The sequence below is a fragment of the Pinus tabuliformis genome, chromosome Q, assembly GCF_031772625.1.
Source record: "Pinus tabuliformis cultivar Carrire ecotype Pingquan chromosome Q, CPIR1, whole genome shotgun sequence".
NCBI lineage: Eukaryota > Viridiplantae > Streptophyta > Pinopsida > Pinales > Pinaceae > Pinus > Pinus tabuliformis.
The window spans coordinates 1,322,894,812-1,322,915,302 of record NC_142296.1 but is presented as its reverse complement, the minus strand read 5'-3'; the positions used below and the strand labels follow the sequence as shown (position 1 = coordinate 1,322,915,302).

At 38.1% G+C, this 20,491-nt stretch overlaps 1 protein-coding gene across 1 annotated transcript; it reads right to left on the bottom strand.

Annotated features, from left to right (window-relative positions):
* Positions 1 to 16,761: 16,761 nt before the first annotated feature.
* On the bottom strand, positions 16,762 to 18,691 carry LOC149224708 (ubiquitin carboxyl-terminal hydrolase 2-like). The gene is made up of 2 exons (XM_089388257.1): positions 17,063 to 18,691; positions 16,762 to 16,981 (listed from the first exon to the last, which is right to left on the bottom strand). The coding sequence occupies exons 1-2, from the start codon at positions 18,559 to 18,561 to the stop codon at positions 16,762 to 16,764; spliced, it is 1,719 nt and encodes a 572-aa protein (XP_089244383.1). The 5' UTR covers positions 18,562 to 18,691.
* Between the last annotated feature and the right edge of the window lie 1,800 nt (positions 18,692 to 20,491).

Genomic DNA, 20,491 nt, shown 5'->3' with positions numbered 1-20,491 from the left:
AGATGGAAATAGGGAGGTGACAAGGGTAATTATGAAATCTATAAATGGTAGTGGGATACTAGGGAATGATTTTAGGAGTGGAATTAGGTTACTAGGGCTTTAAACTTAGTATGACTTCAATTGTGAAGGAGAGGAATAATGTAATTCTAACCTACTTGCTTGTTGGAGCACCTTGGTGGCAAATTTTGATGCTTGGAGCAATGTAGTGCATTTTGGGAAATTTCTGGATGTTCTCGGGCTAAGGTGCAGAAAAATGGTCAAACACGCCCTCTCTTTACAGGCGTGTAGCACCCTTAGAAAATACACTGAGTTTTATGGCAAACGTGCAACACTCTGGTCAAACGCGCCCTCCAACTTGCATGTTGATTTTGACTGCCTTCCCGGTGTCCAAATTGAGCCCAGGATAGCTCATTGGAAATTTTGTCTTGTCTAGTTTCCAAAGCTACCTTCATTTTCCAAAACGGACTTGATTTGACCCTCCAAAAGTTGATTCTCCCAAGGTCACTCCAGAAGTGCAGCAACTCTCTTGTAGCAACTGTATTTTTGACATTTCTCCAAAACCATGACACTTGTGTAAAAACTGAAGGAGGTTTTTAATCCTTGGACTATTATGGACAAAAACCTCTCTAAATTTTGTAAAATTCATCTATGTTTGGTTGGAAACATACTTGGAAGTAAAACTAGCCCTATGTGTGGCAAATGATTTGTCCCTTTGGTGTGACTTCTTGAAAAAAGATGGAGGCATGATGTTTAGGAGTTGGAATGGCCTCATACTTACTAAAATGACCTACCTTAGGCCTCCATTTAACTTTTTGAAACATTACCCTTTCACTTGACTATTTCCTTTGACAAATTGATCTTTTGATGGTCTTTGAGAACTCTCTGAATTTGACTTTTCTTTAATGAGGTTGGCATCTAGAGATTGAGTTGGAAGCTTAGGAAAAGTACTTATTACATATAGTAAACATAAAATTTCATGATGAAATAATCATTTCTCTTTACAAATCATCTTCACATGGTGAAGAGATGTTACTTGATCACCCTTTACTTGTCAGTCTTATGCAATGGAATAGAGTTTTATTGGAACCTTGGAAACCCTAATGACCTAATGAAACCTTGAAAAACCCTAAAAGACCTAATGAGACCTTGAAGGAATGAATTTCAAGATGACATGACTGATGTGATGGCATGATGTCATTAACTTTATGGACAATGGATACTCAGCAAGGTTGAAATGAGCCATCAAGTGGTAAATTTCTAAAAGGAGTAAAGGAAACCCTAATTCAACCTTCAGTGACCAAATTTTTGCATGATGACCTAGTGGAATGACAAAAATTTTAGAATGGGACCCTAATATGATATGAAGAGAGGATTTTTTATCATTGATGCCAGTATGCAAATACTGACTCTGACACCACTCATGCAAAATTTTGCACCTCCTTTAGACATCCCTTGTGCCAACTCACTTCACCATTCCATTGCTCCATCAAGGCCTGACTGCCATCCTTTACAGTCTACTTCTCTACATGTATACATCAATGAAATTGCATGGTTTTTAACCTTCGTCGCTCACTCTTCACACAATCCTCACCGATCTAAATCCCCAAAGAATGACTATAACTTACCATTAGAGATGGTGGGTAATAATTTCCTCTCACATGTTGCATTAGTCTCCCTGGGGCGCATTGCCACACCTCGTGGCCCATTTTCTAGGTGGGGAGGTGGAAACCAATCTCCCCACCCTCTCTCTCTTAATAGTCACCCCATTCGAGGGTGTATACAAATGTAAATAAAAAAAATTTATTTAGTAAATAATTCTTCCATTTAATTTTTTTATAGATGTTGGTGTCTCACAAAAAGAGATTAATTGAGATTACCATAATTTAATTTCAACATTCATTCATTATAATATTTCTTTCATACAAAAGAAATAATAGTAAATCTCTATAGTCTATAAGTTTGGTCATTACATATTTGTCAATCTAAACTTAAGAAAAAATATTAAAAGAGAAAATCCATGGAGTCTCCCTCTTCCCTATCCACATATTCATAATAGCCAAGAGCCCATGTGGTAAGGGATAAAGGTTCCTTTGATAAATCATCATATTTAACATTTAGATATTTGTATATATACATGAAAGGTAGTTGTCCAATTTATTGGATGGCCAACTTTACATCTTAAAGTAGAAAGCTTGATCTCACATCTGAAGGTGAAGCTTTGTTATTGGCCCAATCAATTACTAACTTGGAGTCACCCATAACCTGCAATTTTTTTATCCCTCTCTTCATAGTTATCTCCAAAAAAGTTAAGAGAACAATTAAGTTCATCCCTATTATTTCAACCCCTCCCTGACAGATACCTGACATGAAATTAATGGTTTTGGTTTATGACAAGTATTGCAGCAACCATGTAGAACAAAGGATGACCCTGTCTGGCACCACCAAGAAATATGAATGGAACATCAAAATCCAGTTATGGAATATGAGTTTTTGGATTTTTGGATTTGATTATTTCAACCCCTCCCTAGCACAATCCTGACGTGAAATTAATGGTTTTTGTTTATAACAAGTATTGCACCAATTCCATAGCATGGAGGATGACCCTGGAAGCACCATCATAAAATCCTTAGTGATCTTAAAAATGAGGCTTGTGGTGACCTTTGGGGGGACATCTTCATTTTTTAAAACACTAGAATTACAATCCCAACAAATTCTTTGAACCAATACACATTGAAGCCCCTCAAATTGCTCCACTAAATAATTTGATAACTAGTCCTCTAAGTAGTCTTCCAACCTTTACTTAGACTAGGAATACTTTGAATTGAGCTCTACCTTCACTATCCTAGTCCCTCATGTTGTATATGGACATCCAATGAAAATATGAGAGGATATTTCTTCATTAATTTTACATAGGACACACATACTATGACCGACCCATCCCCTCTATATACCATCCCAAGTTAAAAGCTTATTGTTTAAAGAAATCCACAATGAAATATTTCTCTTTAAAGGTGTGTTGAGATTCCACAAGATGCTCCACCACCATTTCCCCCCTGCATACTTATCCTCCATTATAGCTTTATAAATAATTTGGTCGTGAACTCCCCATTATCCAGATTATTTGACTAGCATAAACATCATCAAGCTCCTCTTTCAATGTTATAAAATTGGCTACCAACACACCAATAAATCAATTACATTATATGCTTCTACACCATCCAAATTTAGGGACCTTGTGGACATCAAACCTTGTCTCCCTAAAGGTTGATGAAAGAAAGGTTAAGTATCCTCCATAGAAGAAATCCATACTAAACAAATTGCTTAGAAGAGGGCTTTATTAAACCAAGTCATTTATTGATCCTAGCCAAGGGTCCTCTCACATTAGGACCTTCCTATCTTTTTCCCCAAGAAAAAATCATAATTTTCATTAATATAGAAAATTACATGTTGTAGATGCTTCAACAGGAAGCATATATCAAAATTTTGTGGCCTTTCCACATACATAATAAATAGGTTTGTTACATGATTATAACCTGATATACTCTGAGAAATATACATAAGATAGACAAAAAATTATAGTTCAGTAAAATAGACATGATAGTGGATCATATCCAAAACAAAAGATCTCCAAAAAATCAGGGTATAGCTGCCCCTAGATCTGCAAACGGCCTATGAAAGAATTGATAGAAGGTGTTCCCGGTCTGATCTTGAATTATCTAGTGATCACGTGGAAGGATCACTGCCTCCTTGGAAAGCTGATCAGAAAGTTGGCTTCTTTCCCTGAAAATATGGTGACAAGAAACAAAATCAAATTGGGATTTTAACAGTAGAACTTCGTCCAAGAGATTCCGCAGTGTGCACATGACAAAGAGATTGCTAGTTGAACCAATTTATGATGATTTTGGATTCACCAAAGATCTGTAAGTGTCTACATCCCTTTTCTATTGAGAAAGACAGAAGGTGTCTAAGGCTGCTAAGTTCAGCAAAGTTGTTTGTGCCACGGCTAAGACCAAATTTTATTTTGTAATGCAGGTCACTATTTAGATAAAGAACCGCTCCCCCCCCCATAGCCATCAGGTTGTGCAGATCCATCAAAGTACACCCATGGGAGGGATGTGTCAATGATCTCATCTGAGATAATCATGTTAGGTTGATTGGGATCATCCTTAGGAATAAGATGATAGAGTTATTATATATGAGCAGAGGTCAATGTCCAATTAGGAGATCTATTGTGGAAAATGATTGAATTCCTATTGATCCATATACCCCAGGAGACAAGTATAGGGAGCTTCTGAATTTTTGCGGGGGCTTCTTGATTCCACCATGAGTGTTAGGTTGTAGGAAAGTCTTGTCCTGTCCAGTGGATGCTAATGTTATGTGAGTGTAATATAGTTTTCCAAAAAGCACTGGAGACGGGGTAGTGTAAAAATAAATGATCAACACTTTCATCGACATTTCTACATAGTGCACACCAAGAGGGACCGTAGAAAGATCTCTTCTGTAGATTGTCACCTATGGGGATTTTGTTGCGCAAAATACACAACATTAGAAGTTTTACCTTTGGGGGCTTTTCAGTTTCATTAGGGGATGCCACCACCAGCTCAACATCAGTGGTTTATGATCAGCATATATAAAAGGGTATCCATCCTTGGGAGAATATCTACCGTGTTGGGAAAAAATCCATAGAAGCTCATCATCTCTATCCAATATTCTAATATGAGATTCCTTGAGTGCATTAATGTAGTCAGTCCATTCTCGTTCCCATTCCGTAGATATGTCAACTTTCTAGTGCTAATTTCCAGGCTTCTGAGAAGATAGTAGTCTGGATTGGATCAGCAATTTGGTCGAGAGTGTTGATGCCAGCTTATTCTAATAAGTGAGTGAGTCCAGGTGAGAGGGTGTGTGTATTTCCCTTGTCGAACCAAGAAGCCTTTCCAATATGCACCCGTCTGCCTGATCCAATCCTACAAGCAAGTCCATTATTGATGAATTCAACAGAATGAAGGATGGCACGCCAGACCGTGGAGCTATGGGGTTTATGCTGAGGAGGATTCTAGATCCATTCAATTGGACTGAGAGGATTGATGTATTTCATTTTCATGACTGTGGTCCATAATTGATCAAATGTTAGGAGATGCCAGCCTAACTTTGCAGCAAGTGCCCTGGAGAAACACAAAAGGTTTTTAAACCTCAGCCTCCCCATTTTTATTTAGGGCAATGAGGTCCCATTTAGTCCAAGCAAAAGTGTGACCTTCCTTGGATCCTTTCCAAAGGAATCTATAGCCTCCATGTTTCCTCCCTTTCATTGAGAATTATAATGCGATATGATTCCAATTTAATAATGTGATCTTTTGCTTCAGTGGTTGAGAAAGCTCCTCTACTAGGGTCTTCAGCTTCGGCAAGTTCTGCTTCAATGTTAATGAGTAGTTGTTCATCATGTATGCGCTTGTCCCTTGCCCAATCAATCATTTTATTCTTAAGGTAGAGGAGTTTATAGGCAAATATTGCAGAGGCAGATTGATCGGGGGGGAGGGTCACCTGTCTAGGTCTCTCTAACAAGCTGGAGATAGTTCTCATCCATAAGCCATATTGAATTGAATTTGAAAGGTGCTTTTGGTTTGGGAAAGGGACCCGATATATCAATATAAATGGATGAGTGGTGGGATATGCGGCCTGAGCCCACCCAATGTCCATAGAGAGTGAGCTTATCAAGGAGGGATTCCTTAATCAGAAATCGATCCAGCCTCTAGGCAAGCAGAGCCTCCCCAATTCTCCTATTCCTCCAAGTCGATTGAATTCGAGCCATCGAGATATCAATCAAATGGTGGTGCTCCAATAACGGGCTGATTTGGTCAGACAGAGGGTCTGACTGAGCATGTGAACCCCAGAATTCAGTAGTGCCAATAGAGAAATTGAGGTCTCCCCAGGATGATATTATCGAATTGCAGGAGAGAAAGGTTCAGTACTGCTTCCCAAAATGATATTCGATTGTGACAGGGGTCGTAGATATTGACCAATCGAATTTCCATACCCAGTTGTTCTGAGTATATATCTGCTGCCAAAACACCCTCCCTGCCACAAACATTAATAATTCTCAAATTTTTGGGATTGATTCTGATGGAAAGGCCCCCTGATTGTCCTCCAGCATCAAGGGCATGTAGGTTCCAGCAAGGGGTGGGCAGACCAGTATGGTATGCTCACAATCGTCGAGGGTCTCCTGAATCAAAATTGCATCCACCTCTTCTACTTCAAATAGTCTTTTGAGGGATAAACATTTAGCAGGGATAGCCGACCCGCAACAGTTTAAGGAGAGCCACTTCGAGAGGGACCCGGGGGGGTTATTCCTTTCTCTAAGAACCCCATCAATGGAGAGTTATCTACCTCCATCTACATCAAGATCATCCTTATGAATGGATTTGGACATGTTAGAGTATCTGCCTCGAGAGGCTCTAGGGATCTTCAGAATTTTTTGGGGGGAGGATGCACCTAGACCACCTCCAAAGGAAGGTATCAACTTATCAAGAGATCGTAGTTGATATCGGTGGCTAGAGATAGATTCAAATGAAACATCCAAAGAGGATGAGGGGCAAGAGGGAACAATAGAGATGGCAGGAGGAGGAATAGAGAAAATATCAGGGGAGTTCGAAAGGGGGCAAGTAATCTGGGAAAGATTTACATCAAAGGGAGGTGCCTATGGAGATGCAGATGATGCAATAGATGCAGAAGGAGAAGAGGGAATAGGAAAGGAAACAGTGCCCAAAAGACGTGAAGCAGCCGTAGAGCGTGCCCTGGTGACTCAAGGAGAAGGCGAACATTGCATCCGGAAATATTTACATCAAATGGAGGTGCCTGTGGAGATGCAAACGATGCAATAGATGCAGAAGGAGAAGAGGGAATACGAAAGGAAATAGTGCCCGAAAGATGTGAAGCATCCGTAGAGTGTGCCCTGGTGACTCGAGGAGAAGGCGGTGGCAGAGGAGCAACAGGTTTCCTTTGATGTGCCACAAATGACCTTGATTTCGATGGCCCTTCCATCAGCATCTATTGATCCCTTTGCCTAGGCTGACCAACCTTTCCAGTGTCCTCCAATGCCTTCTGAGAAAGGATTCCTTTAGCTAGAAAAGGGCATTATTTGAAAATGTGCCCCACCTTGTGACGGCGGCAGTAGCAAAAATAGACACCTTCATAATCCATAATTTGAACCCTGGTAGTGTTCCTTAAATGAATCTACATATCCTTATCCAAACCTTATCTGGTATCTAAATACAACAAGATGTGGGCATAAGCATTTTTCCAATCTCAATGAAAGACTTATCATGACCAAGGTAAGTCCCCAGGGTGTTCCCAATGTGCTTAAAAATGTCCTCCGACCATAGATACAGGGAAAATTCGGGCATCCTAACCCAAATTAGTCCAACCCCCAATTGTTCATGGTCTGGATCAAAGAGGGGACTCCATCTTTTGAAAATAACATGAGCCACTTCTATATGCCAGTATTTGGTGAGGACCCATTCTACATATTTCAGACTATGGAATTGGAGCGCGAATCATCGTTCTGACATAGAAACCAACGCAAGTAAAGTGTCCAGAATCTGACCCTAGATCTCTGAAATCCATTTACATAGGCGAGATTCGAAGTATGTCTTGCCTTGAATCCTTCCAACCAAAACCCTACTTGCAGTACTAATGACATCGGCCATGGGGAGCCCTTCACCAAGAATAAGTCGGTTGCCCTTGTTGCTTACCTTAATGCACTTAATTATTTTTTATCTCACTCTTACGATGGTCAGCTTCTAAGGCAATGCTTCAGTGGATGGCGACTCAGCTAAAGTACTGTTCCTGGCAAGATCAGGGGGACTATCAAGTTGTGGGATAGGGGCACCTTCGAAATAGACAGAGGAGAGATGATCATATACTGAGGGGGGTGTTGAAAATAGCAACAAGAAATGCTAAATATAGAAGTGCTAAAAATAGCATTGCTATAAATAGCATTTCGGATACATTCCAATTTTAGTTAGTCCCTGAACTAAAATTGAGAATTAAAATTCGAATCTGATCTTAGCAGCTATTTGTAAAATAATTAATTAATTTATATTGAGTTAATTAGTTGGAGAAAATCAAACATAAAGTCTATGTGAAGACATGCAACAGTTTTCCCTTTGATTGAGGAAGTTATCCCTTGATTAAAGTGATCAGGATGAGTTGTACTTTGAGTTGTAACTAGTTAGCTCATTTAACTGAGTTAAGTCCAGTTAGATTAACAGTTTGTTGAACTGATTGTGAGTTCAGTTAGTTAATGCATGCATGCATGTAACTACTGCACTTCAAATAACTGAATATTCTCTCATAAATAACTCATGCATGTCAGTTCAGTCAAAGACCCAGTTGAGATCAAATGATGGGACAGTGTACTATTAGTTGCAAGAATATTCCATTGAGGATATCTCTTGCATGCAGAAGGAATTCATTCCTTGAGGAATGCGCAGTTATTTCTGAGTTTTGATGAGTGTGTGATGTGGGAATTCACACAGGTGGCAGCATTGGACCCCAAGAGAAACCACGCAAGGAAATAGGAGGATTGGAGGAAGGCATATGTTGTGTCTATTTAGTCTATGAGCAGCATTGAGAGATTGTACTAAGAGCTGGATAGCTTGTGAGCTAAAGCTTTGTGTAATCCAAACATATTTCCACTTGTATGATAATACAGAGATCGGGGTTTTTAGCTGAGGCTTTCCCCAGAGTATTCTTCTGTGTTCAGAGTATTTTGCTTTAGTATATTGCATTATCAGGTGATCTACAGTGAGAATTTCTATAGGGGGCAAGTGGGGAGAGATGACAAGGAGAGAGCAAGTGAATAAGAGGAGTAAACCCAAGAGGTTCCCAAATCGCTAGAGGAGGGCATAGATGGGTGAATGTCAAGACATGATTCCAAAAAATGAATCAAGGAAGGAGATGACATGGGAAAATCAGGTATGTTATAGAGTAAAGGGTCCTCAGGATAGCAGTGAAATGGCAAGCCCTCAGAGACTTGATCGATAGATGGAAAAGGCATGCCACACCTTGATAACAATCTAGTGACCCAACATAACACCTATGCCTTTGACTTTTTAACCAACCAGTACTAGTCAATGGTACAATAATTGTTTATCTTTAGAGAGAATCTTATATACATAAGGTCAATTTCTAGCTCTCTCCTAGGACGAGGAAGAAATTTTACAATTTGAATAAAACTTGATCACACATGTTGTGTTGTCTACATTGACTTCCATGCCTAGAGGCTTAGAAAATCAATCCAACAACCTTTTTAAAGAAAATATATCCCTTAAAGTATCATGGGAGAAAACAAGCATGTCATCAACAAAAAGAAGGTGTGATAATTACTTTTGATCAGATACCTTCACACCCTTGATCGACTCATCCCTCATAGTTTCTGCTAGTAGCTTACTCAAATCTTTAACCATAATTAGAAATATAAAGGAGACAACATGTGATTCCAAGATCTTACTTAACTAATTTTTCCCTCCCTGATTCTCAAAACATGCTCTTCAAAATATTTTTGAGAGATTTGTTATCCCTCACTTTATTTTCAATTATGCGGGTGGGAGTGTTGGTTATTGGCTTTAACTTTGAGTTTAAATGTTAATCATACATTGTTTAAATATGAAACCTCAACTACATGTAGCATAATCCAAAGATTTGGATGCTTCCTACTAATCTAGATATTTACCCATCTAACCAATGATCCAAATATCTTACACTTGGATATCCCTTGTTACTCTATATACTTTTATTGACCAAATATTTCATAAGCCAATATTTCTGTTGGACACCTAATCCTAAATGGGTTAGTGTGGAAGCCGAATAGACTAAGCAGTCCAAGAGACCTTGGGATCTGAAACCCAAGAGTCACATAATGTACTATAAATGTAAATCTCTTGTTAATAAAATTGTATTGCATGTTTTATCTTTTATATCTGTCTTGCTGTCCATGTGAGTTTAACATGGTATCAGAGCGGGCGATCTCCTGCCCTGCTCCATTGTGAGCCACCTGTTTCTGTGGCCTTTGTAAACCAATGCTCTCCTCTTGATTATACTTTTCTGAGCATTTCTTAGAATAGAGGATGTTACCTCTATCAGCGCTGCCATTCCTCTGTTATGAGCAATCCTGGCCCTCTGCCATATTCTTTTCAAGCGCTGTCTTATAATGCCTATGTCATCAACGCCTCTGTCACCACTGCGCTCTGTCCATAAATTCCCCATTTAAAAGCGTTGATCCATCTGCGATTTACCATTATTGGTTGTCCTGACTGCCAAGCGTTTCATGATAATTACGCTGCTCCTGTAGCTGCTCCACCTGCATTTAATACGCTGCTCTCTGCATACGAAACGCTCCTTCACCCAGCGCTATTTGTGCCATTCTTTACCTGCGCCCTCTGTCATTTACTGTCCTGACCTGGTATGAGAACAGATTATTTCTCAGATTGAAGCATCAAGGACGTTGGAAGGACATAGCCAATGTGTTTCTTCCGTTGTCTGGGTCGAAAAAGATACTATTTATTCTGCCTCTTGGGACCATTCAGTGCGGAGTTGGGATGTTGAAACTGGCGTTAATTCATTGACAGTGGGTTGCCGGAAAGCACTGCATTGTCTGAGTATCGGTGGTGAAGGCTCTTCACTAATTGCTGCAGGCGGGGCTGATTCTGTGCTTCGAATATGGGATCCGCGTATGCCAGGGACTTTTACTCCCATTCTTCAACTGTCATCGCACAAATCCTGCGGGGGAGACATGTCCTGGTATCGATATTGAATGGTAACATTTGAATGCTGGGATGTAAGATGGTTAAAACCTTGAAGTCGAAGAGTTGAAACAATGGTTTGCAAATTTGAATCTTTGTGTTCAAATACTGGTGCGTTGGTTCATATATCTGATGTGAATGTATTCATGGTATGTTATATATCTTGATTGTTGGTGTATTGACAATTTTGATGGTATCACTGTGTTGCATAATACTGCGTTACCGTAACTGTTGCTTGGTTAACGCCTCTCCTTCCACACAATTAATACTCCCGAATCCTGACGTTTGTTTGTCATACCATCAACTCTCCACCTCCCCATACCACTGGTCCTCTCCTCTGGTTGCTGCATCCTGAATACTCGTGGATCCCTATTGCGTTCATACATCATACCGAATCATCTGTACACTCGACTCTGGTCCTCCCGCTTGGTGGTGCCACCATACCTCCCTCCGTTGCATATGTTGAACGCCGGTATACAAAATATACAACATCGGTCCATAATATAAACTATATAACGCGGTCTACCATCATACCACGTTGCCTTTCGAACACTGGTATTAAGAGAGGCAGCGGTATTAAGAGGCACGTTGGTGCAGTTTTTGAGTCATTGTTTGGTGCAGTTTTTGAACGCTGTCCATATCTGTTGAATATTAACGCTGTGCGTTTGAATAGTGTTGAATATTACGCTGTGTTATTGAATGATTGTTAAATGGTATTAACGCTGTGGGTTTATACATATGCCCACCCAAAATTTGTATATGCGTTGAACTGAGCTGGTATATGCGTTGAAACGGATACAGTAGCTATCGGGTGCCCTGTTATATCCGAGTTGTCTATGCATTGTTCAGCACTAATAACTTTGCGGGAATAGAAACGCCGATACATGGAATCCACTTTAGTCAAATAGAAAGCGCCAGGCCGCAGCAAACTGAGAAGTTGAAACGAAGTCCTTTGCTCCGTATAGAGTTTCCATCCGCTTCAAGTTTTCCACGAAATCTTCAGAAAGAAACTCGTTACGAGAATCAAGTTTGTCTATGCATTGTTCAAATTTTATATGTGCCTAACATTTGAATCGCCTCAAATCATAGCTGTTTAAAGCTTGAAGCCGTTGAAGTTGTAGAGACCCACATCAATTTTGGAAGCCTTGAATGGTGCGCTGGCACTATATCATTATGTTGCGAGTTGTTTTGAATTGAAGACTGCATTAAATGCTGTGTTGTGTGAACACTTGAATTTACTGTGCGGTGTCGTGCCTTCTGGTGGCCAGGCTCCAGTTTTGATGGTAGCGAAAATAACGCAGAGAAGGGATGTGAAATACGCAGAAGATGAAGCAGAGCATATTTTACAGGAGACATAGATAGTGACTGCCTCTTGGCACATAAAGAATGATCTAGCCCCAAGGCTACAAACTTGTATTTTCTGTGGTTGTTTCAGTTGAGCAGCATATCACTGTACCTGTGCTTGAAATCTTAATAAGTATAGACTATTGGAAGTGATGTTTGGTGATGTACCTCTGCTATAGAGGGTCTCAAACTTCCTCATCTCATTGGATGTGTGGCTGTGAATATATTGAAGACACTCCATATTTATTTCTCTGTCTAGGAGCTGAATACGTTGCATATATTATCACTGTGGTGTTTTCTCTGTAATGATGGAGCTTCTTTGATGTTATAACACTTATCTACAGCCACTGTTCTTCCTAACATTTGCTAGTATATTCTACTTCAGATCTCTGTTATTATTAGAGTTGATATATCAGAGGTATATGTAATCCATTCCTGTAGTTGAAGTTCGAATTTCAAAGAAGGAAGAAGTCATTTAGTTGTGCATCCATACAAAGCGTATCTTGGTATACCTGAGCATTTTAAGGGTGAAACATATCTATTGTATCTGTGTTGGAAGGACTTTGAGCCTCTCATTCTTGCTGGACACAAATCTGTTAGTGATTGGCTAAATTCTTAGCTGGAATTAGTTAAGTGCCTTTTGAATACCTTCCGTGAAGTTTTTTTACATCATTGGGGTCTTTTCCAATAAAAAAAGGGGTTGAGATTCTTGGGTTTATTATTGAAGGAAGAGGTCGAGCTACCCTTGTGTATATTCGTGGAGGTTGAGCCATGTCTCCATTGCTGGTATTCGTGGATTTTTATTCTCTTTGCATTCCTGAGCTTCCAGAAGGGATATAGAGGCAAGTTCTATAAAGTTTGAAGGAAATCAGCTACGTAAATTAATTTAAAAGTATTTGAAAGTCTAGTCAGACGTGAAATTTCTACAGAATTTAAAGAACAGAATCTCTGAAAGTCTGGTATTGGACAATGTATTTTTCAAACTGATATTCTTAATTTTTGAAATCTTCAATAGCTGGGGTTTGTCTAGACTTGCTATAGTCTCCACTAGGATTGTTGAGTGTTCATTTCTTTGTTGAGACAATGGCCAGATTTGATGATGTATTAGAGTTACTGAATACACTAATACACTCCACTATTGGTGGGAAGGTAAATGTTAGCAAAGACACTCTTTGTGACATTCAGACCTGCCTGCATGATGCACAAGAAAAGATTGATTTTTTGCAACTAGAATCTCAGTTCCAGCAAGATGAGCTTCAACAGATTTGTCATTCCAAATTGTTTTCTGCTCAAAACAATATGTTGTTCAAGGTTAAACCAGCAAGTGGTGAAATTAGTAAGATTGAGGTTGAATCAGATCCAGAACCCAATAAAGCAGCAGTTGTACATGCAGATGCAGAAACTCAGTCTTCACTTCCCAAGCCCATCATCAGACCTTGGGAACAACTTGTCCACAACAAGCACAGAACTGGTCTTGGATATGACAAGGACTTGTCCTTTCATATTCCAGACTACTCAAAGCCCATTCAATTTCAGAGTGTTGGATTCATTGGTGACAGTTCACCTGCTTCTCATGACAGTTCAGCTTCAGCTGTTCTAGAATCTGCCCCTCTTCCACAACAACAACAACAACAACAGATCGTGAAATGCCAACACTGTGACCAAGTTGGCCATTTGAAAGATCACTGTTTTGATCTTCATCCATGTAAGCACTGTCATAAAACCAGACATTCTTCAAACAGATGCTTCAGAAACAAACGTCCTGCAAGAACAAAGATTCATCTTGGATGGATCGCTTCTTGGCAATGGGCATCAACAGCCAAGAAGATATTCCAAACATGTCAGAACTTGTTCCAGAATATTGAACAGTCTTGCAGTTGAGTTTTCTCCATCATATCACCTTGTATCTGACAGGGAGGGAAATGATGGTCATCTACAAGCTTCAAAGTCACATCAAGCGAGCCTGAGCCACAACCTGCCACACCAGTTTCAGAGTTGTATCCAGAGACAAAGATGCCCCTGAGCATGCCTTCAGTTGGCAATCTGGGACACTTCCTCTAGCAGAAGACTTCAGCTTCTTGCCAGCTTTGGAAGAGTTCCAGGAACACATTGAGAACACTTCCTCTAGCAGAAGACACCAGCTTCTTGCCAGTTTTGGAAGAGTTCCAGGAATTGCATTAAGCATTCCAGAGTTGTTGGTCATCCTTAAACCATCACAGGTTGAGACTTCCCTTTTCAGGTTGAAGTTTTACCTTTTATGTGGGGTGAGACCTCCCTTTTATGGTTGAAGGTTTCCCTCTTTAAAACAATAGGATCACTTCCTCTAGAAGAAAACTTCAGTTTCTTGCTAGTTTTGGAAGAGTTCCGGGAACTGCACTAAGCGTTCCAGTGTTGGTGGTCATCCTTAAACCACTGCCCTTTATACCAACATTTCATAGAGCACATTCAGCCTAGTGCTGCCATGCATTTTTTGCACATTTTGTATTACAGCTCTCTTCTTGGACTCACACATAACCCTTCGGATTAAGGGGGGGAATGTTGGACACCTAATCCTAAATGGGTTAGTGTGGAAGCCGAATAGACTAAGCAGTCCAAGAGACCTTGGGATCTGAAACCCAAGAGTCACATAATGTACTATAAATGTAAATCTCTTGTTAATAAAATTGTATTGCATGTTTTATCTTTTATATCTGTCTTGCTGTCCATGTGAGTTTAACAATTTCAATCTAGATATTTGGCATATGCTTTTTTATTTAACTTAAAATTACTTTCGAAACTAAATATATCATGTTCCGGATATGTAAATTGATGTGGAATCTAAATGGTGATTATAGCTTATGGTAAGGTCCACACATAATAGTTTGGAGTTTGGATCATAAACATTGATTCATAATCCAATTAACAAATTCACTCCACGAACTCTTGTTGAACTAGATATGTTTTAATTTAGATACCTCTTATTTGCAAATTGCTCTAGTTGGGATTTGAACTGACTATCTCTTCACTTTGGAACCTTAAATAGTTAGCTTGCAAGGATTGGATCCAAATGGTTCTTGTAGAGCTGACAAGAAATTCCATGGACTCATATGAAGATAACAATGATTCAACAGTGAAATATAACTCTAATTTTGAGCCTAAAAAAGTTTACTTGCAACACGACTCTTCTTGCAATGAATAAAGAGAAATCAATTTTTTATCCTTACATAATCATGATCATCATAAAGATACAGAGGAACACACAACTAATATATACATGTATGTTACAGAGGACGATTATAAAATCAATAGAGTTGTGTACAATCTTCCTCTATTCACATACTCACGCTTTCTCAAAAGCACAAAGAAGTCACTTACTCTCTCTAATATTGCAATTACATTGAAATTCTATTACATAAACTATTATACCTAGATTTAACAAACTCAATCTATTTCACTAAATTATCTTTATCCCTTAACATAGCTATCAAATGTCATTTGTCCCATCTTCCCTAACAATAAAGATTCTTATAGATTGCAACTAGGAAAATATTACAAAATTAAATAAATTAAGGAAACCAACTTCCTTTAGCAATGGATTTTGACCAAAGAGGGCTAAAAATATTTGAACTGGTGAATACCCTTGCATTAGACTCCCGAGGAAGAAAAGTACTATTCAAAATATCTTTGAAAGTTGTTTTCCATTTATCCCCTTCTCTAATCCTAATTTGATGGTATCCACTCTTCAAATCAATCTTAGAGAAATACTTAGAACCACTTAAAGAGTTAATTAAATCATCAATGTGTGAAAGCATAAATTTGTACCTGATTAAAAATTTATTGATGGCTCTAAAATTAATACTCATTCTCCATTTGTCATGGTCATTTGGACAAAGAACTTTCCGAACATCTCATGGACTCAAACTCTCCTTGATGGGACTCTTATCGAAGAGCTCTTACACTTGTCTTTTCACATCTTCATTCTCTTTTAGATTGATTTTGTATCTTGATATCATATGTTGCACACCTAATTTGTTAGGGTTATGGCAAACAATTAATAAAAGTCCAAAAAACCTTGGAATTTCAATTCAGTGGTTTCAATGTTGTATTTATTTGTACATCATTCTTAATGAAAGTTCAATTCATTCCATTCTAGTTGATTCCAATAATGATATCAGAGAGTATGGAAATTTGAGATTGAAAATTCAAGAAGATGCCTATCAAACATTGCGAGTAGAGAGTTCTATTTTTGGCTAAAAAAAATTGAGCATCAACTGCCTATAGATGATCCTTAGTGAAGAAGAATATGCACTTGAAGATTTTTACTCATGGAAAGAAGCTAGAGCTTTTCCCTTGTAAAAAAGAGCAATTGCAATGGAACCCCTTGGGAAGATAATTTGTTATTTTTTTATCTTGTTTCAATTCTTAAAAAACACATATTGAATATTTGAAATAAAATCTGAAAATATAATTGAAGATTAATAATAATCAGAAGAAAATAAACTTTTGTAAAATATAATTTAAGATTAAAGAAGAACACCACCAACATTTATCTTAAAAAATAAAATATAATATTCTAATATTAATAGAACAAGATTGATATTTCCTGTAATTCCTTGCAATATATACTTCTCTTTGTAATCCCTTACAATGTATACTTCTCATAAAACAGTATGTAAGCCTCACTACCAAGAACAACTCTAGAGGATACCTTCATCACAAAAGAATCACTGATATTAAACCATTGCCCTTCAGAGCCATCTTGATCGCCTCTAACATATGCAACATAATGACCACCTCCCATAGTGCCTTCATGCTCAACCACTCCAATTAATCGGTAAACAAAGTCTTCTTTGTCAGGAGAGCTGCATGAAAACAAATGAATTAAATGCCTTTATAAAGGGAATAAGCAGCAAACATGCATGCTTCAAAAGGTTGGTAATTACCTGGAGTCCATACAGGGCCTGAGATCAAGATTCTCTTGAAAGGCAACATGATCGCTCAACTTCTTTAATCTGCCACTTGAGCCATGCTTGAACCTTTTTAAATGGATGGTTAGAACAGGAGGAGCCTTGCTGATCAGATATCTTTTGGTTGCTTCCTCTGATATGCCATTCAAATTGGCTTCATTCTGTCTATGTCGTTCTTCACTTGATGTAATGTTTTGGGACTCCAAATCCCATTTTCCCAAATTTGCAGTTGTTCTGCCAGATTCTTCCTCTGAGCTTGTTGTTTCAGGCCTTTCAGCGTTATTAATCCCATCAATTCCTGACCTGTCTCTAGACCCAAAAATTCTTAAAACATTTTTGTTGGAACGACCCTCTGCATCACTGCATGAAACCCCCTGTGCAGAGGAATCATTTACAGATTTTGCATTCAACCTGCCACTAAATTCCATGCCCTGCTCTTCCTTTCCTGTCGCATTTTCCAAATTATCAGAAGCATTAACAAGCTTAGAAGCACAATTTGGACATCTCCATCCATTTTCTCCATTAAGGCTTTCTAGCCTCGTGAACTCCACCAAGCAGCCTTCAACGGATATTGGAATAACTGCTGCCTTCCTATCTTCTAGGGTTTCAGTAGTTACAGGCATAACCTTAAACAAATTATCTCCACCATTTCCACCATACAAAAGGCTCTCTGATTCACAATCATCTATATTTTTTCCCTCAACTACAGAGCTTCCTGCTGCTGCTTCTTCATCATCACCATCATAATCAAAGAGATCCCAAATATCATCTTGTGAAGTAGTGGCCTCACCATTTTTCAACTTGGTTTTTGAAGACGATGGGTCATTTTGGCTAGGCAATGAGACTTTCATGTCCTCTGGTTTACTTGGAAGGGACAGTGACAAATCATAAAATGGTTCATATGTCACCGAACGGTGACCACATTTTGAACAGGAAATTGTACTACACAGCTGACCTTGAAAAACACGATCCACCAAAGTTGCATTATTCCTCTGGTTCGAGCATTCATCGGTGTTGCCCTCAGCTGCATCTCCATCTCCACAATCAGTAGACTTTGAGTTTCTTAAAATCGCTAATTCTTCAGAGTCCAAATTGTCCAGTAAACATCTGAGCAACTCATGGCTGTCCTGCTGCCCAAATCCCCTAAACTGACGAACCTTGGCACAAATAGCCATAAAAAGGAACGCGGGATTGACGGCCTCATTTCCTTTACTCCAACTGTCAACATCATCATCATCTCCTTGCTTCGATCCGTCCGTACTTGTTTTAGCATACAACTTTCTCAGAGCTGAAGTGATTGGACCTTCGGGAAACTGTGCAGGTTTCATGAAATGATCACGAAACAAATCCACTGCAAGCAAATTCTGCATAACGGAATTGAAGAAGCAAGTGTTACCTATATTCATGAGTCCTTTGACTATGCGCCTATTGAAGGTGCACCCATCAATTCGTTGTTCTTCTTTCCTGCAAACCATATCGCCAGAAACCAAATAAAACCTTTGAAAATCAGAACTGAGACCCTTTCCCCTTTGCGATGTGACCGAAATAGTTTCCTCAACTCTGCCAAAAAACTTGGTACTTGCTCGAACTGTGTCCAAATGAGTCTCGCTCCTTCGTTCTTAACGCCTTCAAATGATTCCAAAATATTGGTATCGTATTCAAATTCGTTTCACATTTATAGCGGAATAGGTTTAAATTCACCTTTTTCCCTGGATTGATTAATAAAAAAAGTTGCGTCGGTCTTGAATGGATTTGTATTTTTATTAATTCAGAACAAAGTATAATGATAAATATATTATATTTAAAATAATTATTCTATAATATATTTTAGATTTCTGTTAAGAGAATTATAAAAATTAACTAAATTTTATTTTAAATTATTATTATCATTAATTATTAAAAAATAAAGGGGAAAAAACATAATCATCCAACTTAAAAAAATCTAACCTAAAAACAATCTTTCTCCCAAACCACTTTAATGTCAAATCAAAACCACTAATCATGTCAAAAACTTTGATGTTAGTTTGTTTTTTATATTAATATTATTTATTCTCAAAGTAATATATTTTATATTGGATTTTATATTTGAAATAGCAAAAGTAAAGAGATGAGTATCATTATCTAAAATAAAGTCTAAAAACTACTATGGATTGTCAACCCTTTTCATAAAGAATTTTTAAAATCATTTCTTTACCCTACATCAATCCACTCTAAAGGAATGAGAAAAACTATAGGACAAAGTGAAACCTTCTCAATGACACAACTCTAAACATTTTATGATAATTAGCATCAAAAACAAAATCTCACTTAAGACAACAATTACACAAAAGAATATATGTGACCATTCAAAAATGTAATCTGGCTAAGAAACATAAAGCCCATAAGACATATATTCATCAATGCCCATATGCTCACGTATTTTGGAATGGGTACATTACATAATAATAATTAACATACGTTAAGTACAATTACTCTTAGCATGGTGATAATTATACACCATTACTTTTTCTAGTCTTATTTTACAATTTGATTGGGTGGAAGAAGAAAGGATAGAATGGATGTAAGATCAATAAGTATGTAATATCATTCAACAACTACGAGAGGACCTAAGTGTGTTAGATAAGTTTGTGTGGAAGAATTATCTCTTGCAGTATCAAGATCGCCTATATTTATGTAAGAATTCCAAGCTCAAACAAAAGGTCCTTATGGAATTACATACTTGTCCTATCGAAAGACATTTAGGATTTTTGAAAACTTACCATAGGATCAAAAATGATTTTTTCTAGGAAGGTCTTACATGCTATGTTCAAAATTTTGTGGTGGAATGTGTGGTTTGCCAACAAAATAAGGAGAGACAATCAAGACCCGAGGTATCCTACAAACATTATCCATACCAAGTCAACATTGGGAAGAAGTTTCAATGGATTATTACATGTTTACCCAAATCTGAAGGAAATAATGTCATTATGGTAATGGTAAATTAATTGACAAGTATGCTCATTTTTTCTCTCTTTCTCATCCTTTTAAACCAAGTATAGTGGCAACAGCATTCGTGGAAACAATCTTAAACCTACGTGGAATCCCAAAGATTATTGTCAGTGACAAAGATATAATTTTTACTAGATATTTTTGGATTGATTTATTTTCTTCTTTGGGTACTCAATTGGCTTACGACTCATCCTACCATCCCCAATCCGATGGAAAATATAAGACTGTGAATAAATGTTTAGAAACATATCTCTGTTGGTTTACATCTTATAAATACAAAATTTAGTGTCTTATAAAAAGTACTTTCCCCTATGGGAGGGGAAGATACTAACTAGCGACCTTTTACAAAAATTAAATTTTAACTCCCTTTTTATATACCATTGAGAGAGAGTCTCACATACATCCCAAATATCATTA